The sequence below is a fragment of the Pelecanus crispus genome, chromosome 3, assembly GCF_030463565.1.
Source record: "Pelecanus crispus isolate bPelCri1 chromosome 3, bPelCri1.pri, whole genome shotgun sequence".
Taxonomy (NCBI): domain Eukaryota; kingdom Metazoa; phylum Chordata; class Aves; order Pelecaniformes; family Pelecanidae; genus Pelecanus; species Pelecanus crispus.
Window position 1 is genome coordinate 35,580,213 of NC_134645.1, and position 27,909 is coordinate 35,608,121.

The 27,909-nt window shown below is 39.9% G+C and overlaps 1 protein-coding gene across 1 annotated transcript; it reads right to left on the reverse strand.

The window, feature by feature from the left end:
* Positions 1-20: 20 nt before the first annotated feature.
* Positions 21-27,866, reverse strand: KCTD3 (potassium channel tetramerization domain containing 3). Its single transcript, XM_075707669.1, has 18 exons — positions 27,793-27,866; positions 23,369-23,422; positions 21,901-21,946; positions 20,455-20,528; positions 19,936-19,994; positions 19,657-19,737; positions 18,798-18,941; positions 17,422-17,512; positions 14,800-14,990; positions 10,782-10,897; positions 6,723-6,810; positions 6,471-6,587; positions 5,233-5,403; positions 3,913-4,068; positions 2,807-2,903; positions 1,206-1,390; positions 965-1,103; positions 21-603 (listed from the first exon to the last, which is right to left on the reverse strand). The coding sequence occupies exons 1-18, from the start codon at positions 27,864-27,866 to the stop codon at positions 21-23; spliced, it is 2,466 nt and encodes an 821-aa protein (XP_075563784.1).
* Between the last annotated feature and the right edge of the window lie 43 nt (positions 27,867-27,909).

Sequence of the window (27,909 nt, forward strand, 5' to 3'; positions counted from 1 at the left end):
CTTTGCCACCAGTCACATTTTCACAAGCCATAGTCTTGGCAGGAGGAGTCATTCTTCCGGTGACGTGGTGAAGCAGCTGTCTTCGTAGGCGATGGAGAAGCCACACCAGGTAATTCAGGCCCACCTTCAGCAAGGACTGGTGCAGAGGCCAGGAGAGGCACTTTCTTCCTTCCCAGGAAGCCAGCTCCTTCAAAACCCATTTTCTTTTTGCTTTCTGCTTTGGCTTCGCTCTCCTCTTCTGGTCCTCTTCGTTTGAGATTCGGTGAACTCTCTGGCAGATGGTGAACCTCTGTACTGCAGCACCCACCTGCATCTGTCACGCCTGTGCCTCGCACTTCAAATGCTGTTGTTGGGACTGCCTTCCTCTCAGCTGCACTGCCCTCAGCTGTTGCCTTCTTGGCCTCTGTCTGGCTTGAATTCCCATTTGCAGCAGCTGCCTTTTCTGTTGGGCTTTTGCTGGATAAGTTAAAAGCCTGGAAGTCCCGGTAACTGTGAAAGCTCTCCGTCCGCCTTGCTCTTGCCAATAGGGGACTTTCTCTGTATGGCCGCACAGAACCATAGGTGGCTGTTTCATGGATTGTTTCGTGGTGCTGCAGTTGGAGGCTTCAAAAGAGAAAACCAACAACTAAGGACAAGAGCACATGTTAGGCTGAGAATAGCAGCCAGTTCTTCTGCACACCCTGCTCCCACCCACCACTGCAACTCCCACTAAAACAGCAATACACTCATCACAACCCCTACAGAAGGGCTTCCAGATCACTTACTTCAAATTCTCATACAATACTTTAATCTGCACACATATAAACCAACAGAAATTGAGGAGTATGTGTGTGTAGTTCAAGACACGTAGGACAATCCATACTCAAGGGCTCAGCTACAGCATTCAGGTCACCAAACCCCTCTTTGCCTATGTGAAAGGTAAAACCTTTGGTGTCTGCAGCCGGTGCCACCCTTGGTGACTTACCTGGAATTAGATTCCCGAAGCCGGTTTGGCTGAACAACTGAGGTGGCAGGACTGATGTTGGGTGTGGCACAGCGAGACGTACTCAAGTCACACTGGTCAAGCAACTTGAGCAGCTCTTCCTCTGTGGGGCCGCCAACATCTGAAAGAGACAGCTCTTAGTGCCCAAGTTCATTTACCATAGTCATGCATATGTGAGGACAAAAAAAGAACCACACCACAGTCCTGGCACAACACAACTTACCTTTGTCTTCACTCTTATTAACCATGTCCATAGCTGTGGTCAGGTCCCACATCTGGATGCTGCCATTTGAATGCCCAGTGAAGAGGTAGCGGCGTGGCCGGGAGCCCATTCTGCTGGATCCTTCACATTCTCGCACAGTAAATGATGAGATGGTAGTGCAGTCAACTGCCTGGATCTCACAGATCCTACAGGAAGAGAAACCCCAAGTTATCAAAACAATTGCACCTGGCAGAGTTTGGTGAGTGAAGTCAGTACTGTTTTGATTTCCTGAGAAGGTACCAAACTTGCCATCAGAAAGAGACCTTTCTTCCACATGAAATTCCTTCCCTTGCATGACTGGCATGCTGCCCAGCTGCAGACAGTACCTTGCCCACCAATCCATCTTACTACTTGTTTATTTTTATTAGGGAACCCCCGTATGTTCGGTGTCCATTTTCAGTTTGCAATGATTAGAAACCTAAGGCTCTCACAAGAATGACAGCAACTAGCCCCTTCATGTGCTAGGCACTCTAGGAAACTAACCTGCAGAAACAGCACATTTAACCATATAAGAGATATGCAAAAAAAAAATCCAAGAATGATAAAACCAAGGTTATCTATACAGATAACTTCTGCCTTATGATAACTGCAGTAACACTTGATATGGCAAATCTCCATTGCTTTTTTGCCCTTTATTTGAGAACCTTATGTGGGGAGCGAAAGGAGAAAGACTCCCAAAGCTAAGCTGTAAGCCAGACTCCACACCAGAACCTCACATATTCCGGGTAATTTATTTTACTGGCCCCTTGTATTGAGCTTTTTACCCCAAAAAAGTGCCAAAGTAAGTCATCTAGTAAGCTCTCCACTACATACAAATCTAGCCTGAAGTAAGGGCGGGGTGGGGTGGAAAACACATCAGTAATCCTCAATTCAGATGCCAATAGTGTCAAGGCATCAACATTTTCACCCAGATTCAAAGTTATTAGGCAAGAGATGCAAGAACAGTAAGAAGCATAGAACTGAGATGCACCATCTTTTCTGATCTCTTGCTGTTTTCCTAGCCTAACAGGAAGCAAAGCAGCTGTGGTTATTTAGCAACTTTTTTACTACATTGGCAGAAACGTATTAGAATATTATGAAGTCAAGCCTAAGTAACAATTGTATAGCTGACCTAGAAGACTGTCTCTCAGTTTTAAAGGTTCTAATATCTTCAAAGACAAAGGAAGAGAGAAACTGCTTCCCTGTCTACCTTTGTGAGCAGCATAATCCCTGCCACCAGCAACTTCAGCATTAGTTTTGAAATTTAATGTTAGCACGGTACCATGGCTGAGAGTTACAGATTCTGTAGAGGCACACAAATGTTTGTTTTGTGAGCTCAGCAGGTGAGCCATCATGAAGTGAGTCTCTGATACCACATTCAAAATGCCATTTGGCTTCTAGGTTATAGTAGATCATTAAGTACGGTTCTGTTACTAACACACAAACTAGAGTTCACCCAGACCTGTCAAGCACATTAGAAGCTTGCTAAGTGCAACTGCATCATGCATCCCCAAGAGATGGGAGACCCCACCACATGAACAGTCCTGCTCCTTTCCCACTTAAAACCCTAAACATGGAGGTACCTTTTCCCAGTTGAAGACAGCCTTACAAACAGCTTATTAGTGATGGGAACAACTTTTTGGATAAACACCTGTTGATCATCACGTTCACCAAAGGGTCCTAGAGAAAAAAAGAAAAAAAAAAAAAAAATCACTTTTTTGTTTGTTTGCTTCAATTCCCTCACCCTCTTCCCCACACAGTCCTGAAGACCCAAACTCATATTAGTATGACCACTGCAATTTTAAAGCATCGGGACCAGGGAACCAAAGATGACTAACAGCTCAACAAACCATCCAATAGTTAGAAGCCTGTGCAGATAGACATTTTTTTGTTCTTTTGTTCTGAAGGACACCCATTCTTGAGTTTCCTGCATGTTCCTGGAGGAATTACTATGTCAGTACAAACCCTACATTAGGCCTCTATAATAACAATAAGTATTTTCTTATTTTGCAGCTCCTAGGTGTCTAAAGGCTTAATCAGATTTCTTGCCATAGTACTGACCCCACCCTGTATTCACAGGGCATCCTATTCATCAAAGGTTCATTTGCAAGACTCAGACCACAAAGGAATCCAGACTACCCGTCTACCCATATTTACTGACATGCATTCCTTCAGTATCTTGCTATAGCAATGTGCTAGCACCATTTGCCTCTGCAGTTTCAAGGTTTCAGTAAACTTTGTCACAACTTCAAATTCATTTAAGAATTTTTCACATGTGCATCATTTAATCCTGATGGAACAGTGAACTGGAATTTGCAGTAGACCCAAACCTTGCTGTGCTCATCTGCTTTAATACAGTCCCCTGTGCTTTCTGTCATTCTCTAGTTAAACCAAAAGTGAAATGCTACATCAGTTTGCTCAAGGAAGAGGTATAATGTCTGGTTCAAAAGTTTTTCCTCCCTTTTTCTCACCTTCAGAGTAAGCCCTTTAAGTGTACTCACTCTATACAGCCTAAATAGTATTTCCAGGTGAATCTTACAGATCCCTGCCATCTTTTCAGGGGGAGAGCAGTATATAAGAGCTTATACCCATCAGCTGACTTGCATGTTACAGGGTTGAAGGTCTGTTAAACCTTTATGAGACCAGTGAACATACAGGCTCAGCACAGCGTATTAGAGAGACATCCTACCAATGTCATTTCCAGAACTGTAACTGCCATGACTCTCTGCTTCCTCAAGGGATAAGATTTTGAATGATGCAAGAGGTGTTGAGCCTGGCTGAGTTGAAATCATGCCCCGGAACCGAGTCACAGTCCATGTCCTTACATGGTTGTTATCAGCACAAACTAGAAAGGAAAAGATGTACAGTAACATTTATAAGCGATGGCAAAACTTTTGAGATAAACTTCTCTAATGATTTCTGTATGATAGTTTTTCAAGATTGAGTGATCAAGCAGAATTTAGTCAATGTCAGGTCACACAGCATCTCCAGAGATTTATCTAACAATCCACAAATTGTTGCTGATGTCCTATTTTCTATTAGTTTTGTCTCTTCCCTCAGAAATTCAAGAAACAAACTGAGGCAGGTGGAACACAACATTAAGGTCTGACTGAGTCAGCACCAGTAGCTTACCAGCACACTTCAATCCTCTGTGTGCAGATGCTAGGACAAGACGTCATGAGAGCAGCCTGGCAGCAGCATCACACAATAGTGCTCTCCTACTTCATTCATCAGTTATTCAGTTTTCTACACACAGATGTGCCCTTCCTGGCACTGAGGTTTTAGCACCAAGTTGCAGGGGAACAGATAACCTCTGGGCTGTTTGTTTGCAGTATAATTGGATACCATGTTTCCTGTTCCTTTTTTTTAAAAAAATTGGGATAGCAGCAGAAAGTAAATCTGTTCTCTGCCATGCCCTGGTTGCTGGATTCTGGGGGAAATGGATTCTTACAGAGGGAGACGTGATTGCATCTTCCCTAAAAGCAAGACACTTTCCAGAGCATAAGATAGGACAAACAGGATAGCACAACAAACACTGGGAGACTGCTGAGGAAAAAAAAAAGCACAGACAGCCCTTTGAAGTCATGGGAAGGCTTTTTCTAAGGCCCAAGAGGAGATGGTGCACATTTTTCTGCAACCCAGAAAGCTCGTGAAAGGCTGTTAAAAGACGACAAGTCCTAAAGGGCCTGTCCACAACAATAAGCCTTGACAGGGATACATTTTTATTTCCACAAATGGCAACCTTGGAATAAGACGCAAACAAAAGAGTTAGCTGTTCCAGTATCTGGTCAAATAAAACTTAGGCCTTTTAACTGCTAAAGGCTTTGAAGAATGTTTAAGAAAGAGGATCCAAGCAAATCTAGCCCCTCCCCCATCCCCAAATCTGTCCAACTCATTTCTATCACATATGGGAATAATGCAAGTTATAAAGTAATGCATACAAATACTTCATTGCTCAGGAGGAGGGGAGAACCACCAGTACAAATTTGTGCACAGAAAAGAAGATTACCTGACACAAGGTGTTTCTCTGAGAGCATGATCTTCGTAACAGGACTTCGATGAACTGTGAAGGTCTGAAAGAGCTGAGGCCCAGACCCAACTGTTTCAGGGTGCTGTACAATCACCCTCACTGCTCCAGAGCTGGTGCCATATGCAATCTCAATCCAATTGCCGCTTACACCTAAAGCAAGCAAGAACACAGTTGTTCCCCCAAGGAATGAAAGCTTCTCTTACTGGGGCCAGGGAATGAAGCAATAGAAAATAGTATTTCCAAGCTTCCACAGTAAGATAGATATTTATTTTAAACATTGTTTACTCATTATTTTTCAATGAACAGAGATGACATTTTGCCACTAAAAATCCCCAACATTTGTTCAATTCCATACTACATTCTTCAACACTGTCTTAACAACAGCCTTCTCTCCTATTCTCTCCTCCCTCCTAGAAGTGAAAGAAGAGATGGATAAAGTCATATGATCAGATATTTTGGCACTCCTCACAGTGATACGGTCAATATGTGCCACATACCGTTTATTTTTCTGCCTTAGTGGGAGAGAATGGGAAAGCAAGGCAAGAGCAGGGAGGACTATAGTTAAAAAGGTCACTGTGATATCAATGCAGTGATGTGAGTAACCACCTTCTCCCAGTTTGGGGTTTTTTTGGTTGGGGTTTTTTTTGGTTGGGGTTTTTTTTTTTTAATTTAAAAGATAGCTGCACTGCGATTACAAAAGGGTATACAGACACAATAGCTAAGCATCATTCAGCTGCATATAGAAATGTTTTTTAGTATATTGTTTACAAGGTTAGACATAACAACAAGGTTGCCTCCCCCCCGCCCAGTTCACCACAAACTATTTCAGTGAATACAGTTCATAATCTAAGTGCATATCTTGTGCAAAAGGCTTAAAACCAGCAAAGGTACATTATGCACAAGCGTTAATATATGATGCATTATGTTATTACATTATACATTAATGTATAATGCATGATGTACAAGCATATGCACACATACTTGTAAGTACATGTACGTATTTATTCATATGTACAGATGTAAGGGTTAACTGTTACACCTACTGTTCATTGTTCACTTGAAGATGATTAAATGAAGAAAAATTCATGGTTTATGTCAAGGCCAACCTTGTCTGCTTTAGCCCTGCTATGCAGCAATAGAAAAAGTCCATTTCGAAAAAAGAAAAAACCCATATCTGTAACAGACTCTCACTGAAGAGACAGTGATAGAATACTGACTTGTTTTAGGCGTGAGGTAGACACTGAGCGCTGTTATAGCATCATTGGAGGGATCATGGTACAATTCTGTCACTAGAAGATCATTGTCTTTCATTCGCAATGGGAACTTCTGCATGTCTGTGGGGAAGAGACATTTGTTTATTATTCTGAATAGACAGAGTTGTTCTGATGCAACTTAGACCAACTAAAGAGTTTAAGAACAAAGCTGCTCAGTACCACCTCCTTTTATTCCACCCTATTACCATTTCCTACCTATATAGTAGATAGAGCCATTGTTACAGCCCAGCAGCAGAAAAGACCCAGCAGTATCATAGCTTGTGATAGGAACAACATCCTGAACCTAGTGCAAACAGAAAGGAAAAAAATAAACAAACAAATCAAGAAGTTAGGTTGCTACTTTCTCAGTTTTTGCACATTTTCGGTACATTTTGTTGAAGAATACCTGGGTTTGGTACTGGTCTGAAGCTGTTGTGCACGCATTCACACGTACAATGGCATTCTTAAAGTACTGCTGGTAGATCACACTCCTCTACCAAACCAGATCTTAAGTCATGGAGTTCAGCAGAAGCACGCAGCCAATTTAGCACAACTGCTCTAGAAGATCCTTCTCCATGTGAAGGCACAAAGCTTACGAGCGTTGCAGCTAAACCACATCTTCAAAAGAGGGTTTTTTTTTTTTCCAATATGCAAAATTAGTGTACTTCACACTTTCTGTTCTATCCCTTCTTCCCTGACAGCTCCTTAACAGGTTGCGAGGCAAAGGAACTAGATGTTGCCTCTCTAAGCCTTCCTTTACCCCGAGTTGAGTCCTTCTACCAGCCTCTATGGAGATCTCAGCCTCTAGCAGATATATAACGAGGGGAAAAAAAATTCTTGTGCCATTACAATTTCCCACTTCCAATACACATCCGTACCAAGTAAACTGGAAGGCAGCCTTGTCATATTTTACTTACTGGTCTACAACTTAAGGTGAGGGATTAAGAATGCCCTCTCTTTGCCCTCTAGGATCAAAAGGAGTGCTTATCCCCTCAGGTGGGACAGAGATCTCAAACAAAGAAAATGTTTAGCTTATGCTAGCTATGATCCCCTAGCTCAAGCAATTCTTTTTTGCTTCAGCCCTGAGAAAGAAAAAGCCAAAAGCCATTTTTTCCAGAGCACTCAAACATGCACAAAGTCATAGCATTTTTCCTGCACCGCATATGCTTCAGTCAGTCCACTTAATGGACACTGAACACTAACTCATGGAAATTTCAGCTTAAATTCTCATTTCTCTCTGATCAGCAGCATCCTTCCAATTGCTTCAGAGACCTGCAAAATCATTTGCAAAATACCTACCGTGAATCTGTTGGATAAAAGCAAAACAAACCAACCAAAGAAACTTCCCTGCACCCCACAGTATCCAGTATCCATTCCTAACCTAAGGATAGCCTTTAAGCCCCTAAAACACATTCTAAGCCTATCAAGTAGCCTTACAGAGAAGGCTGCACATGAATATAGCTTCTGCATATTTTCCTGAAAGGGAAGGAGGGAGGAGGCACTTTCCCTCCTTTCTTTCTTTGAAGAACTACGCCTCTCTCACTTATGTTCACCCATAATTCAGCACAGATCCAATGCTAAAAATAAATTGCTCTTGGAAAGCACTTGGATTTTCCCTGTATAACTGATGATTGAATGACCTGGAGAAGGAACCTTTTGAATTACTGAAAAGAATTGCTATTCTTGATCTCAATGCTTTCACATAAACAGCTGTATCTGAAAAAGTACTAAGTACCCTATCCTCCCCACAATCAAATTCATACCACACCTAATTAAATAAGGCATCTAATGATCTGGGCCACAGAACTTGGTTTCAAGAGATTTATTTTTTTCCAGACTACTTTAAAGAAGTAGTACAAGAGCAGAAAGGCAAGAAAGTAAACAGAATCTCAGCATCTAAGAGCCTCTGGATCAAGGTGCAGTGTGCTCTCTGGTTCTGTGGATCACAGGTATAAACAGAAGCTCTCCAATCTGCAAAAAGTTTACAAAACTGACGAAGGTAAAGGCAACCCATCAACAGATATACTACTTTACTCATGACCTTGCAGAAGATGTAACAACTGCAAGGAGAGGTCTGAGCAAGAGGATCCACAATGCTGCCGACAGCAGAGATTGACTGACTGGGTCAGAGAGATCATACAAAACAAGGAGAGTCCTTTCTTCTGCAGGAGAGAGAGGAACACCAGAGGTGATTCAGCAGTTGCACCTGCCAGGATGTGAACTTTCATTAGGAAACAGAGTGACACTATACTACAGTCACTGGTAAAACATGGCCAGCGAGAATCCTCGTTTCACAGACCAAGTTTTTCTGTCATATTATATTGCTTTATGTTACCTCTTATTCTGCTTCCTTTAAGCTCTCCTATGCTAAGAATTTCACTACTGATGTATCTAGCACCTGCAACCTCTTCTCCTTATTGCATGCAACTGAAACATTGCCAGAGGAGTAAGTACTAGGGAAAGCACCTCAGCTAGTCTGCTCAAATCTCCAAGATGGGAAGAAGATGCAAGAACCAATTACAGGCAGAGGTCAGAGTTACATCTTCAGGGTGTAATACACCAAATACAAAACTCACAGTGTAAGGAAGGATAGCTTTGCACAAACTAAGCCTTCTTAAAGTAAAACTTAGAAAGGTATCAGGAAAGAAAGCCTGAAAGGAAACAAAGTTCTTGGTCTGAAATTGGGCATTGACACATTCTGTTCCTCAAAATCTCTCTCACTGCAGCAAGTATGATTACATCCTAAGTCCAGAGCTATGGGCAACTCATGGAAAGCAGTTACACAAATATGTATTCTCATGAGGAATCTGAAGATCAGAGGCACAGCCCTGCCACTTAAGTCTTTATGAGGTTCTTCAAGGAGAATGTGTTCTAAAGGGAGATAAAGATCTATAGGAGGATGGGTTTTTTTTCTTCTTACTAACAAAAGAGTCTGAGGTACAGAAAGCACCTTGAAACTGGCTGGAGTTGGGGTTTGGTTTTTGTTGGTTGTTTTGGTTTTTGTTGGTTGTTTTGGTTTTGTGTGGGTTTTTTTGTTTGGGTTTTTTTTTGTTCAGTTTTTGGTGGAGTTGTTTTGTTTTTTGTTTCTTTTAAGGGAGCTATTCTCATCCTCTGGGGAAAAAATTAGAAAGCCAAAAAACTTGGTTTTGGGACATCCTGGCATATAAGCCCCTCTTAAAGATTTTCTACTCTTCAATAAGAAATGTTTTCTCCAAAGGAATAGTCAGCCAAACTGAAGAACTATTAATGTGATTGGAAAGATTTCTGTGGCTCCCCTTGGAAACAAAGGTGAATGGGACATCGGTTTTTATTCCTTATGAATTGCTCCTTTAGAAAATATTGTCAAATGCCAGCCTGCCACATTGCATTAAGTTGTCTCTTAACAGAAGATTTTGCAAGGCATCAGTAGAGCTTTAAATAATGTTTTGTTTAATTCAAGACCATATTAACATGTCTGTCTCTGCTGCAGCACCAGTGCTATCCCATGCTTATTGTCTGTGTTATTTGTTAGCAGCACTGTCACTTAAGGGTTGAATCAGAACTTAGTCAGCAAACAGTGGAGCAGCCTCAGGTCAGTTCTGCCTCTTGAGATTTATTTGCAAGGCAGTTTTTGGATTTTTATTGCATCCAGGGTTTGTGCTGCAAAGGCGTACATCTGGCTGTGTTATGAGCTTTGTTATTCACATGAATGCTTGACTGTTTTCTCAGACTTGTACAAACTCCAAGGATCTCTCTATTTAATATGCATTCTGACAATAGGAATAAAGTCAGTGCAGCCAGAAGCATCAACGTGCAAGACAAACATCTTTAAAGCACCACGTATATTTTGCTGAAGAAGAGTATCCCATTGTAAAACAACTTTTGAGATCCCCAGATAGACTGCCTTCTTGTTTTCTTCTTCTTTCAGAGAGTGCAGAAATTGCCATCACACATTCCCCACAATTTTTTTTTTTATTTCCTATGATACTAGTGAATTTTTACAAAGTTAGTAAACCACAAGGAAGTTTAGATATACACACATTTGACATTACTCCAAATCACACCACGTCCTTTTATTTGAAAGCCTAAAAAGCATGCTTGGTAGTACCACCAAACAATTCAACATTCTGCTCACAGGCACAATACTCTGATACCAAGGTGGCAAACTCCGTAACACAAGTCAGGGCTGAAAACCCTGACAAGCACTTCACACATCCTTTTAGATTATTTTATTCTTTTTACTAGAAAGACATACCAGCTTCTTAACAGTGATGCGGAAAATTGAATTGAACACACCTGCCAATGCTGAGTCACAGCGTTCCACACTCCCACTTTCCCTGTATGGCTTGTAGCCACCAACTGGTTGCCAATGAAGAATAGAGCATCTACAGGGACTCCAAGACTGAACACTCCTACAAAAAATGAAGAGTCTATGAAGCTCATCTAAAATAAAGAGAAAAAAACAGTAACAATGGAATCTCTCCACTATTATCATATATCACATTTAGTACAGTAGCAAGTAAAGAACAGCCAAAACTGGATTTGCAGTGTGCTAGGTGAGGTACCATTCAAGCAGGAAACTGGGTTCCATTAAATTAAGTGGCAGCGTGATGTCATCTCTGCTGATGCAACCATTACTTGGGAAGGAGAAAGAAGGCAAGAGAAGGAAGAGCCCATGTGAAATATGCATTCCTCATTTTTCTACAGCCATCAAGTTCTCAAATGGCTTTATACATCCTAAGGCATTAAAAATAAATAAATAAAAATCCTATTACAGCAAGCAGGATTTTTTTTGTTGTTTTGTGTTGTGTTTTGTTTTTTTTTTTTATCTGTGACTATTAGGTGTCATTTAGGAAGCAGTAATTAGACAGACAAATTTATGCCACACTAGTTTGCAATTACCTTTTGAAGTATTACAAGTTCTCATCGCCTTTTTTTTTTTTAAAGTCCAATCAAATAGACATAGTCTGAAAACATAATTTTAGAATCTAAATACAGCTACAAGGCTTCATCCTTATCCTTGGGAAAAGGCTGAACGACCCCAACATGACACTGCTTGAATACATTCAAATTTCTCTTTTAGAAGAAATACTCAAACCTGGAAAAATAAGCAGCCTGCAAAAGCCTATTTTTCTTTCTTTTTCTGTTCATCTCCACATCTTAAAGTTTGGTTACTGTCCATGAGTAGAGAGTACAGGCTATTAAAAATTGAAACTACATAGGGAACCAGTTTCACCAATCATCACATGCTATTCAAGATCTAGAAGGTAAGACTTACCAGCAAATGTGGCATCAAGAACATTTCACTTAAAAAAATCAAAACACTGCAGAACATGACAGGCATTGATGACTATGGTTATAACAGACCTTAACATCTGAGCTTTTCCACAAAATCTGTCCTCTCTTTAGAGCTTCCTAGTCTCACCATAGATCCAGTATGAATATTTTTAATTGAACTGCAAACTTGGATAGCATACTAAATTTTGTACTATTTATTGTATCATGCTTTTAAAAGTTACAGCAAACTAAAAAGGTCTGAGATAATTTCAAAGTTTGCCAGCTATGAAGTCCAGCAAACTGACCCTGTAAGTAACTTAGTTTCTAAGTAATTCCAGGCTAAGTTTTACTGCCTGGTAAGTACAAAAGTCATTGCTACTGGAGGCACACTACCAAGTGTCAAGCTTCACTCACAAGTTTCCTATTCCATACTGCTCACTCTACATATTTATATTACTCCTCACTAATATACTTCAACTGCAGCAGACAGGTGTCTTCAAAACAAGTGTACCCAATAGCTAGAAAATTTCCCAACACTGTTTTGGACAAATTCAAACGAACACAGTGCCACTCCCAACCAAGAAGCAGCCCTCTGTTACACCCCCAAGAAGGAACCTCAGGAAGCTCAATATACACTTATGTTTTAATTAGGATGCTAAACTGTTTTCCAGGGCACAGTACAATCATTCGATGCAGATAAGATTCAGCAGTACAGGGCACATGAAAAACACAGTAATAAAAAATCCACAGAAACAACTAGAATTGAATACTCCAGAGAAGGACGAGATTCAAGGAAATCAAGGAAGACAGGTTGAATGGTCTGGAGGAATTTGAAGTGTCAGTCTTGCTTAGCCTCGACAATCTTGAGACCCATCCACAGGGGAGACAATGCTATAGGTAATGACAGGCTCTTGTCTTAAGGGTCCCTCTCAGTAAAATACTGCTTACAGCAGCAATCCAGCAGCAGTGTCTTATGTAAGTAATATTGAAAGGAAAGAGAGCGCTCTGGGAGAGCTCTATCACAAAGATGCCAGCCCACACAATTTTCTGAGGATGGTGTCACCAGGCTCCAATGACTGTTTGGAACAAGTAGTTTCTTTCAGAAGATGATAGCAGTGTACCATATATCTACACAAAGCAGGACTGCAAGCATTTGCCACTACAAAGAAACAAGACAGCTATACTCAAGTTATTACTATTTAACACAAGCATACCGCAGTTTTTTTTAAACCAAGCAGCATGACCTATTATCTGAAAGAGGAACAGTAAATTTTGTTCAGTGTTACTCGGACTAAAGATTCAATCCTGTAGGCACCTTCTCTCTGCTCCCCTCGGCCCCAAGTGGCATTTCCTTTGTTTCACAAAGTCACTTCAATGCAGTACAGCCTGTTTAGCTGAAGAGCTTCCTTCGGTTTTGTTGCCATGTTCAGTCATAGTCAGAGTTATCAGAACCTTATGATATTGGCATATTTTACAGTTTTTATTTGAAGTAGAAGTCTACTTACGGTTTTTGCCTCCCTTTGCACTTGATTTCCCAAAATCTGAAATGTTGCTTCACTTATTGCAAATCCCAAGGTAACACAAGCAGCTAAGTCAAACCAGAAAATGCAGGAGGAATGTAATAGCACGGTGCTTAAAGCAATGCCTATTACAGGAGTACAGCTGTCACGCTAACTCTTCCTGCCTTTAAGATTTGGTCAAGGGGAAAATAACAGAAGAAAAGGCTTCCCAAGTTCTATATTTCCTCCCTGTTTAATAGGGATATTTCACATTCAACTGTTAGGCACACCTTTCAGATTTACTTTAAATATAACAGAACCTCCTTTTCTGTTTTGATGACGATGATTACATACAAGAATTCTGAGTCACAAGTAAAAGAGCAGTATATGGCTGCATTATCTCATGCAAGACCTTCGCCTTTCCCCATCTTCAAATCTGACTTGGTGCTTCCACTCATTCAAGCATGAAAAAAAGCAACAGCTGTTAATATAGCTAGAAATTGCCTAAGCATCTTTCAAGTAAGCTCTTCGTTTAAAGGCACATGGATCAAAACTTGAATTTGGTCATTTTGACTTTAATTAACGACCACATTAATTCTCACTACTTCAAGTACGGAGATACATCTAATAACAAATTAACTCAGCACTAAGTTTCAGAGAAAAGCGTCCACATAAGGAGACTGCTATCGTACTTTGTTAGCAGTATCCACTGCCAGAGGAAACAGATATTACTGGCATAATAGTGATGATTCAAACACCAGGTATTAGGCTAGAGGAAGTTCCTAACAACATTCCCTTCACTGCCTCCCAAACTTGCCCTGTATTTGAACAGCAGTGACTCAGAGAAGCCATCAGATCAGTACCAAGGAATATTTACTTCTGAAAATGTCTTCTTGCTGTTTCTAAAGCCCCCCCGATTGTGTGCCCTTCAGTGCCAAGGTGTACAAGCAGTGATTGCTGTATGCTTAGGGCAGTAGAGCATGCTTTTTCCCTACCTAGACACCCAAGTTATAAAATGAAGAAATTTTCATCTTCCACATTCCATTTATGAACTACATTTGACAGAGAACTGAAGCCTTTTTATGATCTCTGTGTAAAAATACAGCTTTAATAAGACAAAGGAAAGAAAAGAGCAGAATCTCTCAGTATCTCTATCTTTCCATCTCAGAAACTTAGTTCCTTTGTGCTATGGCCTAGATTCAAATGCAAGTCCAGAGAAAAGTTTAACTCTTAATTTGCATCTTCACACAAAAACTCAAGCTGAACTGAACAGTAAGTATTAGTAAGTATCTGTTCAGTAAATAGACTACTTTTTTATTATTCATCTTTTTGTTTTTGAGAAAGGATTCCTCTAGCATGACAGAGAAGTAAGTTAATATGTTCCAATATGTTCCTTACTATAGCTTGTTCTGTCACTTTGTGAAACCGATTACCGAACATCATACTGCCAATCATACATACCTCAAAATACGCTCAGAGACTTCTTTCTGGTTAAACGTACACACAAAAAAGAAAAAAACCCAAGCAATTATAGTTACCAATTTCACTGCCACTACCACCATCTTGAATGCTCCACAAGATTATGCTGCTCTCTGAGGCCACTGCAACCATCTTATCCTTGTCTCCATGAGGTCCTCCAACCACCTTAGCATTGAGAGCCACTCGCTCAATTGTCCAGTCCAGATAGGGACTCGTGAACACCTGCTGCCACCCAGATGATTCTTTAATTCTGGAAGGGCAAAGGAGGGAACAGGGAGCAGAAGTTAAAGATTCAGAAACAGACATCTCTGTCTAAGCCTGAACCAATGTGGATGATCCAGCCAAAAGTTTGGGCTAGCCAAATGCTAGAGAATGAGGTTCAGCATAAGACTTTAGAAGAAATCTCTATTAATTTTCAGAGGGAAGATGTCTTACATATCATGTTAGACACCCAATCACACTCTAGCATAAAGCTGTGCTATCTAGTCACATTTTCTGTTTATGGTGTACTGTAAACAGACTATACTGAACTGACTATAAACTTTCTTTGAGGAGAATCATTTGCCTGTGCAATTTTAAAGACTTACATGATGCCAGAAAAGCATAATTTATCTAAATTATTGCCTAAAACTAAATCAGATACTTCGCAACTGAGCTAGAGCACAGTAAATTTAAGCAGTTAAATTATATAAATGTTAACATGGAAAGTGAAACATATCTATAGTATTTTTTGCCATTGTTGCCATTCTTTCACTTCAGCATTGCATCCTGCCTGGAGATGAAGCACCACAAATCACTGTGCTCTACCCATACAGTATGCAGAAGAAATCATACTGAAGGGATTTAAGAGCAGGACTGCAATATCCATAAGCCTTTAAATGCAACTAAGACATTCAAGCTTTATTATCAAGTTTTGAAGACTTCAGCCATGCTTCAAAGGGGAAAAAATACTATCTTTAGTATGTACTGTGCTTTGCTGTAGCTTTCTACTGAAATAATTATCTGAAGTATTTAAATAATATCTTTTACAAGCAGCATACAAGAATGTCACAAAACTAAACATTTGAATATATTTAGTTTCTTACTGCATGGGATTCACTATCCACTACAAATTACCACTTTGAGAAGTGATTCTGGCTAAAATTCAGATGTTGCCCTTACATTAAAACAATCCTGACAAGAATCTTAAAAATCACATCACTTGACTGCAGCACAGTAGTATAAGCAAGCTATATTAAAATTTGTGGGTAGAGGGAAGTAGTTTTAGTTATATGCTGTCTCCTCAAACACTAGGTATTCAAAGAAGTCTGGGCAAATTCACTTGTCAAGCAATAAAAACCAGACAGGTACTAAGATGCAGCAGAGAGCGGAAAGACTGTTTACCAAAGCTGTATAAGAGCAGAATGGAGGAGGGAAAATTCCACCATTATATTCCTAGAGTTTCTGCAAGTTCCAGAAGAAAAAATATTCAGATCAAGACAGGACTGCTACCTTGAGTCACTATGAAGAAAAGCAGCATTTTAAACTGGCATATTGACCTTTCGGCAACTACTCCAGTCTGACATGCTTCATCAAAAGCACCACTAGTGACTTAAGTTCGATGGTAACAAGTCTTACTAAGTAGATTACCAAGCAGGAAAGAGGCAGAATCTTTCATTTAAGTGAGCTAGCATCCGAGGAAAACAGTCAGAGATAAAATCCTAAGGAGGGGACAATTAGCACAAAGACAATTGCAAATCATTGCCGCTTTCTCCAGTCAGACCATATTAAGCATTATATCAAGCATAATGTTCTTGAAAACAAGAACATTAAGTAGTGCAAGAGAAGCCACATTTAGCATAAATTAAAGCAAAACAAATTGCCATGGTGAATACAAGAGACAAGTTAGATGTTATTTAAGTTACAAAGTTTAAGCAAGTAAATTAGTGTTCTATATAGTGAAAAAGGCAGCAAACTATGGCTTCAGCTTGGCAGTAAAGAAAGAAGCTATTTACAATACACTCTTTATTCTCCCTTGTTTCTGAACCACACTACGACAGCAGTGTTTGGTTTTGGCGACAGCTCTTCTTAAAACATCACTTTTCATTGAAAAGACAGCCACCAATTAAACCACGACTACCAGATGTGAACTAAAAACAGCTTCTATAATATGAAGGTGTTACTTATCTTCACCTGATCTTAAAAAAATAGCCAGTTTGTTTACAAGACATTTAAAGACATTTTTCAGCCATCCATGTGAAAGAGCAAGTGCGTAACAGTTCTGCTAAGCCAAAAAACCTGAAGTTTAAGACAAGGTACATCACTTAGGTAGCAAAAATCCATTAACTGTTTCAAGTTCTTTGATAGTCTAACTTCACAGACTATCTTCAGACCCAAAGAGTAGGAAGAACTTTTAAAATGAATCTTTGCTTTAAAAGACTGCTTTAAAACAGGCTTTTGAAGCAGTTCAATTGGAGTCCATTACTTTTGCAATAGCATCAAGAATTGACATCAAAGCAGCAAAATCTGAATTCCTATCAAGCAGTTTGTCTGCACAAGGAGAAGTGGCAGTTCATATTTATAGGGGCAGACTAAATGCATGTGATCTACTGTCATTTGAGAGTAAACTTTCTGCTCTGCTCATAACAAGTTATCATATTTTTTTTAGATTCCTGTAACCTGACAAGCAACTATATTCATACCTGTAGCAAACAGCAAAATGGGCATAGGCAGCCACTATCCAATTATGGTGGCCAGCTACTATTAGGACTTTCCGTGGGTCCACAGGAAATCCTAAAAACAACAACAAAGCTGAAGTCAATCAAGTCATGGGTATTAGAAGATGAGCAGACACACCTAGAACAGGATAGAGATCTCTGCTAGGATATGCAACAGAAACTCTGATAATGAAGTTTCTCAAGGAACATTTTCAGCTAGATTCTAGTTAGCAATATTACTCCTCACAAGCCTTATAACTATTACAGTTCTTACATGGAAGGAAGACATTTCATCTCAGTCACTACAATGCAAAGTGTTCATAAGGAGAAAGGGGCAAGTACATGCCTCAGTTTTAAAGCCTGCCAAACTGGTAAAAATTTGAAGATTGTTATCAAATAAGAAACAATGCTTTCTTTCGTAAAAGTTCTTTCCAAATGGTTGGTGCAACCCTGTATTATTGTTCCAGACTCTTAAACTGAAATTTCCGGCATCTCAGAACACCTACAGCGCCTCCATTTATTATCTAGTGGGAGCATGCCTGTTTCTGATCTATAACTAAATTAGATTTGGCAAGTGTTGGATGGCACTGGAAATCAGTGGTTATGGTACTTCCCTGAGTTAGCTCTCAGCCTGGATATGCTGAAGATCTAATGCCTAAAGACTGCACCTTCTATCTCATTTTCCCTAAGACTGCCCTCTTCCAAACCTGCAGCAACTCACAAAGAAGAATCAGCAATTCATATCCAAGGCTTACTTTATATTACCCGGATATAGATTCACCTTTTAACATCCTCTAGATTTTCCTAACACTGCTACAATTTACATGATTATAGCAGAAATATGACACTAACCGCATCATTTTGCTTGCAAAGTCAAAAGCTGGAAAATGACAGAATTCAAGCCTATCTTATTTACAGTTTTTATATATTTTATATGGAAAGTGCTCTATATAGTCAAACAACTGAAGACTACCTTTACTTAAAAACTCGACTCTTGCAGGGCAAGAGAGGCACCAGGAGCAAGAAAGGTGCAAGAGCAGGAAGGAGGTTCCGAACAAAGACCAGAGACACTGGCCTGCCTGGTTTTTATCATGGCTTTAGTACAGCATAAGGCATTTGTCTAAGGGACCATATTAAGACTGCATGAAGAACTTTGATTTGCCTTTCAGCCTCACGTCTTGATTGTGCAGCAGTGAGCCTTAAATACTGTACAGGGAATAGTGTTTAAGTAAGTGTTCAGCAATTTAAGAACAGGCAAATGTAGAATAACAGGCTGAAACCAGAAATAGTCACTCAGTTTTTATTTCCCAGTGACAATCATCTTTGCAGTTTGTTTTGGTTTTAAAACTGACACTCCTCACCTAGCCTGACTGTACCTTCCCCAGTACCAGCAAGTGTAGGTTGGACACCACCACCTCCATGAACCTCACTCTCGGAGCAGTTTTGGCCAGTTCTAACATCAGCCGGTGGCCCAGCAGTGCTATTTATTTTACGGTTGGGAATGCCTATAAAAGAAAAGAGATACTTTGTTCCACTCCATAATCTTTAGCAATACAACAGATATTCATTCACTTTCAAAATACAGGATTAATACTTTTGCATTTTGATCTAAAGTCTAATTCATCTGCTATAATTAGGCAATATCATAACACTGAAACAGAAAATGCTTCTGCTCTCTACATTGACATTCATAATTTAATTTAAGAAACTATCTTCAAAAAAACTTGTCAACAATTGGTTAGATATCCCCTAGATTTCAGGTTAACACATGAACTGTGTTAATCTCTACAGAGAGGTAAAAATCTAACAAGTACTCATATTGTTAAGGAAAGCTCATTTATGCTGATTTGTCATGTAGACATAGGGCACCTAAAGTAACCATACCTTCAGAAAGAAGAAAGCGCTCCATGCTGTTAACATTTAACTGAAATGTACTTGAAGAACCTCTACTCTAGTCTGCTACCAAACACAGCCTGCTTAGTATTTACATACCACACCCCCCCACCCAGTACTCTAATTATGCCATTTCATACAGCAAACAGATAAAAGCCTTGTTTTTGAATCAGAACGATGTTCCATTCAGCCACTCATCTCAATCTTTCCATAGGAAAGCCTTCTCTGGACAGTTTGACAGCTAGAGTAACCACCTTGGCCAATCACCCCCACAAACTAAAGCAATAAGTGACTGCAAGCAACATCAGACCATGAATACAAAAATACCTGGAGGAGGCAGGTAGCCATGAAAAAGGACACTGCCACAAGATGAGCGTTCCAGTTCTTCACATAGTAGCAATCTTCTTACTAAGGAGGAAATACAGATATGACCATAGCTTTCACTTCCCAGGAAACATTACATTATTTCAAATAACCTTCTGTATCAGTAAGTTTGAAAATCTTCAGGGTCGCAACTGCCCAGGACTTGTAAGTGGGTCATTAGTATAGTAATAAATGTGAGATGACCTCATATTTAAAAAAAAAAAAAAAAAAAAAAGAAATTACCTAAAGGAGTGATTCCATAGAATTCAGCTTCATGCCTGAGAACATTAATACTCACTCCCCTAGAGAAAGAACAAACAAAAAACAAACCCAAAAACCACAAGAACAGAGCAAGTCAATACCTTGAATATAAATACTTGCATATAGATATCACACAATGTGAACACCCAGCTACCTGTTTACAGAATTACCACCAAACACATTCAACATGTTGATGTTTGAGATTTCAAAGTGATCTTAATACTAATTATCTTTCATTAAAATAAGGATACAGAACAATAAAGAAATACATTGCCAGAAGTGGTTTAAATTACAAGAATCCACTTACAAAATATAATGCTACCATTTCTGCCTCCACTACATCATACATATAATCTAGACATGGCACCAGATCTACCAGGGAGTGGAGTCATATAGTAGGCACCCAACTAGCTGAGTAAAACTGAACAATCGTCATTTGAAAAAGTTTTCGAAACCATCTGATCAAATTCATTTTCACTTGAAATAATTAGAACTTCTTACCGTAAGTCTAACTCCTTTGTGCGAAGAAAATTTAAAATGGGTGCAAATGCTGCTGGATCTCGATCAATAAATATCTGCAAAGAAAAATTGCTGTACTTTTATCATTATTATGGAGCAACTGTCAAATGCTTTTTTATGCTGAGCATGGGAAAGAGGAGTTGAAGATGAGGCAGTCAGCAGACAAACATAACCCAAAGTTTTTAGACCACCCCTTTGCTCTCATTATTCTTCTACCATCCACTAATTCAACATTCTTAAAAGACATATATACAAATACTGCTGCAAATAGATGGCACTTAGTAAGCATGTTAAGTTCTAGAGTCTCCACAAAGGCCAATGGGTACTCTCACATTCTATCATGTGTTCAGAATGCAGTAAATGTAATAAGATCAATATAAATTTAGACTTTTTAATGAAGCCAATTACCATTACAACTACCTCTAGCTTTTAGCAAAGTACTCGTGTGCCTTGCTATCACTCAACAACACTGCTGTAACTGTAGTTTCCCATTTAACAATATCATATACACAGACTGAAATGGCCATTCTTCTGTATCTATTTGCCAACAAAAGCTACATTTCCATGTCAGGATTACTCAACTACATATGCAATCCTATCTAATGAAAATTACCCCTCCCTCTGCAGTACAGCAATTAGCAGTTCTTTCTGTTTAAAAAAAAGTACAGTTTCTGTCTCTGCAGTCTATACAATGCAGAATGAGCATAGAAATATGCACATTGTTCCAGTCTCATTTATCTTAGAATGAAGATGAGAACCAAGAAATCCAGAGATGTCACCAATTTTAATGAAAATTTGGAGACCAGATTGGCGCGATGACATTCACATAGTTACATCTCTGAGACCTTTATTCTGTCCTAAAATCTTTAAAACTTCACTAGACATAACTAAATTATGACTATATGATTATGAAGTCATTCTCCCACTCAATAGCCTGAACAGTATTGCAATTAGGCTTTGAGAGTATAAGAAAGAGGAGAGTGTATTTTGTAATGAATCTAACAAAAGAAAAGGAAAATGCATGGCAACATTTTGAAATTATTTCAAGGTCCCTTATTTTCCTCCTATTGAAATAAGTGACAAAACATGAACAAAAGGTCAAGTCCAATTGAACATTACTCCTCATGGACTCTGAAGCAGAGACAGTGCTGTCAGCATTTTAAACATAGGCTTCTGCAACACTACTATTAGGGGTTATGTAATACAATAGGGACAGAGAAAATACTGGCAAAAGCCAAAACACGTTTTTAAAAGCCCAGGAATGTGAATGTTTTTAATTCATTTGGCCATTTGTTTTCCATGCTTTTAAGCAGAGCTGACTCAGAAAGTATAATTCCCATCAGCACCCACAGTGAATATTCTTTAGGAGAGAACCTAACTGAAAGCATAACATTAAATTAACACTTTATCAGTAGGTTTATTACTCACAGCACCAGTTTCATCCTTCAGCGTTGAAATTCTTCCACTCAGCAAACTGAAACACAGGAAATCTTCATTAGATGTCCCCCAGAAATGTACTGACAAAAATACAAGACAGCAACATTCTCAGTCTCTTTGCTCTATTTGTGTATTGTAGATTTCATTTTGGTAAAACTGTATAGCTGAGCAAAGAAAACAGCCTAGGCAAGGCAGAATGCTGGTGAGGGTGAAGTATCTCTCCTGAACAAAGGAGCAGTGCATGCATAGCTAAGGAAAGGCTGAGTTGCATCAGAAAGACCTTTAGATTCCCAAAGAAAACAGACACAAGGCCTAGCCTGAAAGGATGGAAAAGTTTTCCCAGGCACCCAGAGGGCTGCATAGTTTGTTACAATCTAGTAAATCGGTAAAAGCTGCTGAAGTAAAAAGGAAGAGTAAACAATCCATTCTGCAAGGACTTACTTGGCAAGAATGGGGTGGATGAGTTCTTACACCATTTTACTTCAAAGTTTCTCTCCCATCAGATCAAATTACTTTTGCTCCAGATCAGCAGAAAACACAATACTAAAACATGGTTTTACAGATACAAAGCAAACTAACTAATGTCATCAGTTTTATTTCAAGATTCCATGCGAGTCTGGATGACAATTACCTCTGAGATTTTCCAGTACTGGATGACTTTCAGAACAACCTCCTTAGATTAGTGTTGAGAGACTGGGGAATAGCAAGGGACTTCCTCCTTGGGACTTTCCTTCCATGCCTCAAAGAAGGTGACATTTCCCTGGCACTCCATTTATCTGAACATTTCCGTAAAACAGGAGCAGATAATGCTGCTTATGTCAGCTGCCAGGCTTTTATTGGGAAAGAAGTCTAGAGTATAGAAATTAAATGCAAGGAAGCAAAACTGCCAGCCTTTAGGTTTTCTTTTATGTGTTTGGGATTTACTGGGTTGGTAGAGGTACAGAAACTACAGCACAAAATTACCAGGGTACGAACAGTAAGCAGCACAACCTACAGAAGTAGTAAAAGTTAGCAGAAGGATGTTCAGTAATCCAACAGGTCCTGCATCACAAGTTAAAACCCTCAAAACTTTGACTAAACTCCAGGTACAGCACTAATTCAAAGAATATTAAAGGCAGTGCTACCCTATATGGTCAATAACATCACAAGTGGCAATACAGTAACAGTCAGTGGCATCTCCCTTTCCTGCAGACTTGGAGCCTTATTTCCACAACACTCCATCCAAAAAGTGACAACTCTTCAGCACATATAAGCTGCCATAGCATCATTCAAGACAGAAGATGCCTTTTGGATAGCAGCTTACTTCAAATTAACCTGTCCCATTGCTTGAGATAGGGAAAAAGCATTAAGGAATAAAGACACTATTTATGGCATAAATTAAGAACTGGGAACATTTTTCTTTTTTCTTTTAATGACTGTTAATTTGTCTTTATTTAATGTGATGATATATTACAAATACCTGGAAAAAAAAGAGTCTGGAATCCACATTAGTGTTTGTCTTGAAGTGCTGAACCTAGGAAACCAAAGTTACAAGTTTAGAATCAGCTGTATAATTGGAAGGAAGTCTGCTTTATCAAAATACTTCCACTTGTCCTCCAAAGCTGGTATGAAATGGGTTTGGGAAGTTTGGGATCATTTAAATGTCTACTCAAAGAGGTTGCAGATTCTTTGCACAGATTGTCCTTAAGCACAAAGCAGGACTGTCCAGAGACCCCAAAAGTGTAATTCTTTATATGTTTGTAACACACTGTCCCAAACATCCTACATTTTCTGGTTCTCATACTTAGTCAACATTAATGCTTGCAAAAAAACAAACCAAAACAAAACACCACCAAAAAAACCACACACACAAACAAAAAGCAGCCACTAAAATGTAAGTTTATCAACAGCGTGCTACATTTGTCATTAACTGCATGTTACTCTTATTTAGGACTCAAAGGGTGCTACATTGTGCACTGCAAAAGACCACAATGAGCTTCAAGTTAATATTTTACAGTAACTTTAATTATTTGCCATTTTGTTATTTGGGCCCTCTTAGGGGGTCTCAGTAACAGTAACAATTAAGAGAAAGAAAGTATTTACTCCAAATCATATTATGAAATAATACAAATTCTAGTATTACTTATGATGCCAGACAGTATTTTACATAATAACTAACTATGAACTCTTTTATACTTCTGGTTTTGATTTAACACGAAGGAAGACAACTGGACTGGCAGCTCGGACAATGAGTTCATGCTTTGCATCAGCTCTCTGACTGTACATATCCTCTTACTAGTACCATGACTAAGAAACCTTTGGTGACCTCTTCATTAATGGGAATCAAAAGAAGAAATGCAAAAGTAAAATTACATGACATGACAACTTTCCATATAGTACAGCAATACATTACAAAATATTTTTTGAATAAAAGTACTTAATCATAACTTATCTAGTTTTCACTGCTTGAATTTTCCAGTTTTGGAAGGAAAAAAAAAATGTAAAAAAAAAGCATTACTTTATACTCCCTAAGAGGCAGAAACACAAAGGCTATATGGAGCTACCATGCTGCAAAAACATGGATTGTGTAGCTGCTCACTGCAAGCATAACAATGATAAATCTGTTTTTAACAGAAAAACTACAGTATCAGTGTTCTAAGCACAAACATACACAAAGTCTTTTCTAAAAAAGAAAAAAAAAATTTAAAAGAATCAAAACAGCTTGCTATTTAAATGGAAAGTGACTTCTAAGTATATTTGCAGTTTTGCACAGCTTTTATCATCAGTAATACAGATCACTACCCTTCTCTACTTTAAGAGTAAGGGATGATTCTGAGTTACATAAATTTTATCCAAGATTAATCCAGAACTGCTTCTAACTATTGGGATAGATGCAGCATCACCAGTTAGCCCTTTTAAAGGTCTTCATAAGCTAAAGACTTTTATTGTCTAATACTTTAAATATTTTACAACTTTCAATTATTTTTGTGCTTTTAGAAAAAAAGAAGAGAAAAAAAACCACAGAGGACTTATGGTTTCCCAGGAAGGCATGTGTAGGTAGAAAGACATGGAAAAAGTACTAGAACCACAGCTAACTGGCATTGTCTACAACACTGAACAATAAATGCTAAATTAATTCTGAAGCAATACAGAAGTCTGATGAGATCATGAAGACATTCAGGATCTTTGAATGGATGTTTGAGGAACTGTCTTCTCAAAATGCTACAGCACAATTTCTGACCTGGAGGCACATTTGCATTTAGGCACATGAGTGACAGTCAACTATTCAGAGGCGTCAAGACTGAAGTTTTGCTGGTGTTTTGACCAGCTGGGTTCTACTCTAGCTTTTCCTAAGTCAGTTAAAGAGCTTAGCAGCAAAACATTTGGGACTAGAAGATGCTCCAGAAGAACAAGCCACACAATCAGGAAGACAGGAAAAAGAGCCATCAACTGATTCCACATTCATCTCCTTGCAATTTTATCAGTGGGTTTAGATAGCACAAGGATTTTCTGTCTATGATTTAGCATGATGGTACCAGTTTAGTAAGCAATACCTCATACTAACATATACTTTAGAACTTTTAATACATACACATTAATCTATGTAAACAACAAGACAGAGTACTCCTTTCCAGGATGCAGAAAGAACCTTAGCTAGCAACATTTACGTGTGTTAAGTGCATCTGCAGCTCCATGCAGCTAACATGTAGCAGTCAGACAGACATCGTATGAGGAAAATTAGGCAAACCCAGTGCAATATCTTCAAATATACTTAAGCAGGTGGCAGCCTACCATTATTTTAAAGAAAATATAGGCAACTAACTGGAAACAGATACACTGCGTCAGTTAGAAAACAACCATTTTCATTGTCTATTGTGCTTGTAGAGTTATAACCAGAGGGAAATAAAGGGCCAAAAAAATTCACTAAATTTGTTACAGTAATTTCTGTGAATGTTAACTTGCAAGAGGCTTGTGCTCCCAGCAAAGTAATCCACAACAGCTGAGACCAGGAACTGTTGGAGCAACTGCACACAACAGAGAAGCTCTGGCAGTCCCAGGAAGCAGTGGGAACCTTGTGTCAGAAGATGGTACGCTGGGGTCTCTGTACTAGATGCTCCAAAGTATAACTGCTGTCAGAGGAAGGCGCTAATTTCTTCTCATACAACTCTACAAACAAAACTAAGAGTTTCAGGTTTCTAGTAAGGGTAACAGGAACTAATGAAGAGAAGGAAACGTCTATAGTAACCTATGCTCACCCATTTGCTGTCCAGATCATCCTCTCCACTGTCAGCTGAGTCACCTGCCTTTCCAAGCTGAAGAACCTGGCTCAGATATATTTTTCAAAGAATATGGGCACTACAAGGGAAGTTGAGCTTGTAAAAGACCAAAACCTCTTACACAGAGGTACTATTGCATATTGTCTCCCTATTAAAAGGGCAATGTCCATGCACACATTTCCTAATCCTTACATCCAAATGATATCTGTTGGCTAGAATCTAGACCTTCAACTAGAAATGAAATACATACGATTGTTAGTTTGCCTTATTCTTCATACTTCTCTGTGTAGGTAAGCCCTCTGAGGATGTGTATTTGTTCCCCAATTCACGCCCTGTACACAATTCTCTGTTCTCTGCAGAGACATTTAATAAGCAAGATCTATTTAAAGTTATGAGATTGAAGCATCTTTGTGATTCCACTTTTAATAAAAACCTAAAAGATGAACTAGCGTATAATTTCAGAGTTCACTGAAGAACCTTGTTCACTCTAACATGAAATCTGGTCCAAGCCAACATCAATGTTATCCTGAAAGCACCATCATAGTGAGTTTTGCCTATGCAAGTTACAAGCAGCTTCTCTGGGCTGAACCGGGTTCTTAATATCTTATTATAACAAAGGAATTCTGCATCGAATTTATGGCACCCTCCTTTAAGAAATGCTGCAACATACAATTTAGTTATAAGAACAAGTTCATTTGCTGGGTAATGCAAGAAAATTCTTACAATAGTAGTAGTTGTAGTTCTTATTACTTATAGCTGGTTTCACATTGTGCGCAGACTCGGGAAGACACATTACTTCAGTTTCCACTAGCTACAACAGTAATCTGAATGATTTCATGCCTGAGCATTTTTACGGGAACATTTGCACTATTTATCACACAGACTCTGACCACAGCTGTCCCACATTCTCTATCTCAGCCTGCCAAAATGCCTACATACGCCAGCTTCCACACTTCCAGCGTACATTCGAATACAGTACAGTTCTTTATTCTGGTTGATAGCACCAGGATCATATCAACCTTTTCAATACCTTAGCTTCTGAGGCTGCTACATAGACTGATCCCTAGAAGCCTATGGATCTGATGGCAAAGCAACCCTCTCTGTCCACTGCTCCTGACGAAGGGGTATACCCAGAGTCCATAAGACACGTTACTGGAGTACGTATCCAGAAACCCCCAGACACTGCAGGCAGACACCAGACAGGGCTGCCAACACTTCCCGTATCTGCCTCCAGGTACCCCTGACTCAGCCCCCCTGCAACACGCTGGGTGAAGCTTTATTCAGGCCCTCCCGGAGGCACCACCATGCGTGCAGCACCACGTCCAGACCACGGAGCCCGGGCGGACAGGTCCCAGGCGACTCGGCACCGCCGCCCTCCCGGGACGCAGCGGCTGCCGGGCCAGCCTACCAGCCGGCACGGCCGGGCAGCGCTTCCCTTCAGGCAGACCCCCGGCAGGGGCCGGCCGCACGGAGCGGCTCCCCCTCGCTCCGATGCCCTCCGGCATGCCTGGCCACCACCCGCCGCCCCGCGGGACCGCAGCGGCCCGCCGGCAGGGCCCGGGGCCTTTCCCCCTCCGCCGGCCCGCCCGCCCACCGCCCCCGCGGCGGCCCCCGCCGCCTCGCTCACCTGGTGCCGCCCACGTTGAGCTGGATGATCTCCCCGCTCCCAGCGCCAGCGAAGCCTCCGCCGTTCCCCGCCATCTTTCCCGCCGCCTGCTCCAGCCAGCGCCCGCCGCCGCCTCCT

Excerpts from the sequence above, each read along its gene's own strand:
- KCTD3 (XM_075707669.1), bottom strand. The coding sequence starts at position 27,866 with ATGGCGGGGAACGGCGGAGGCTTCGCTGGCGCTGGGAGCGGGGAGATC. Across the intron at positions 18,942-19,656 it reads TGGCTACCTGCCTCCTCCAG|GCATTCCCAACCGTAAAATA; the intron begins GTATTTTTGTAT and ends TTTCTTTTATAG. Across the intron at positions 1,104-1,205 it reads TAATAAGAGTGAAGACAAAG|ATGTTGGCGGCCCCACAGAG; the intron begins GTAAGTTGTGTT and ends TGTCTCTTTCAG.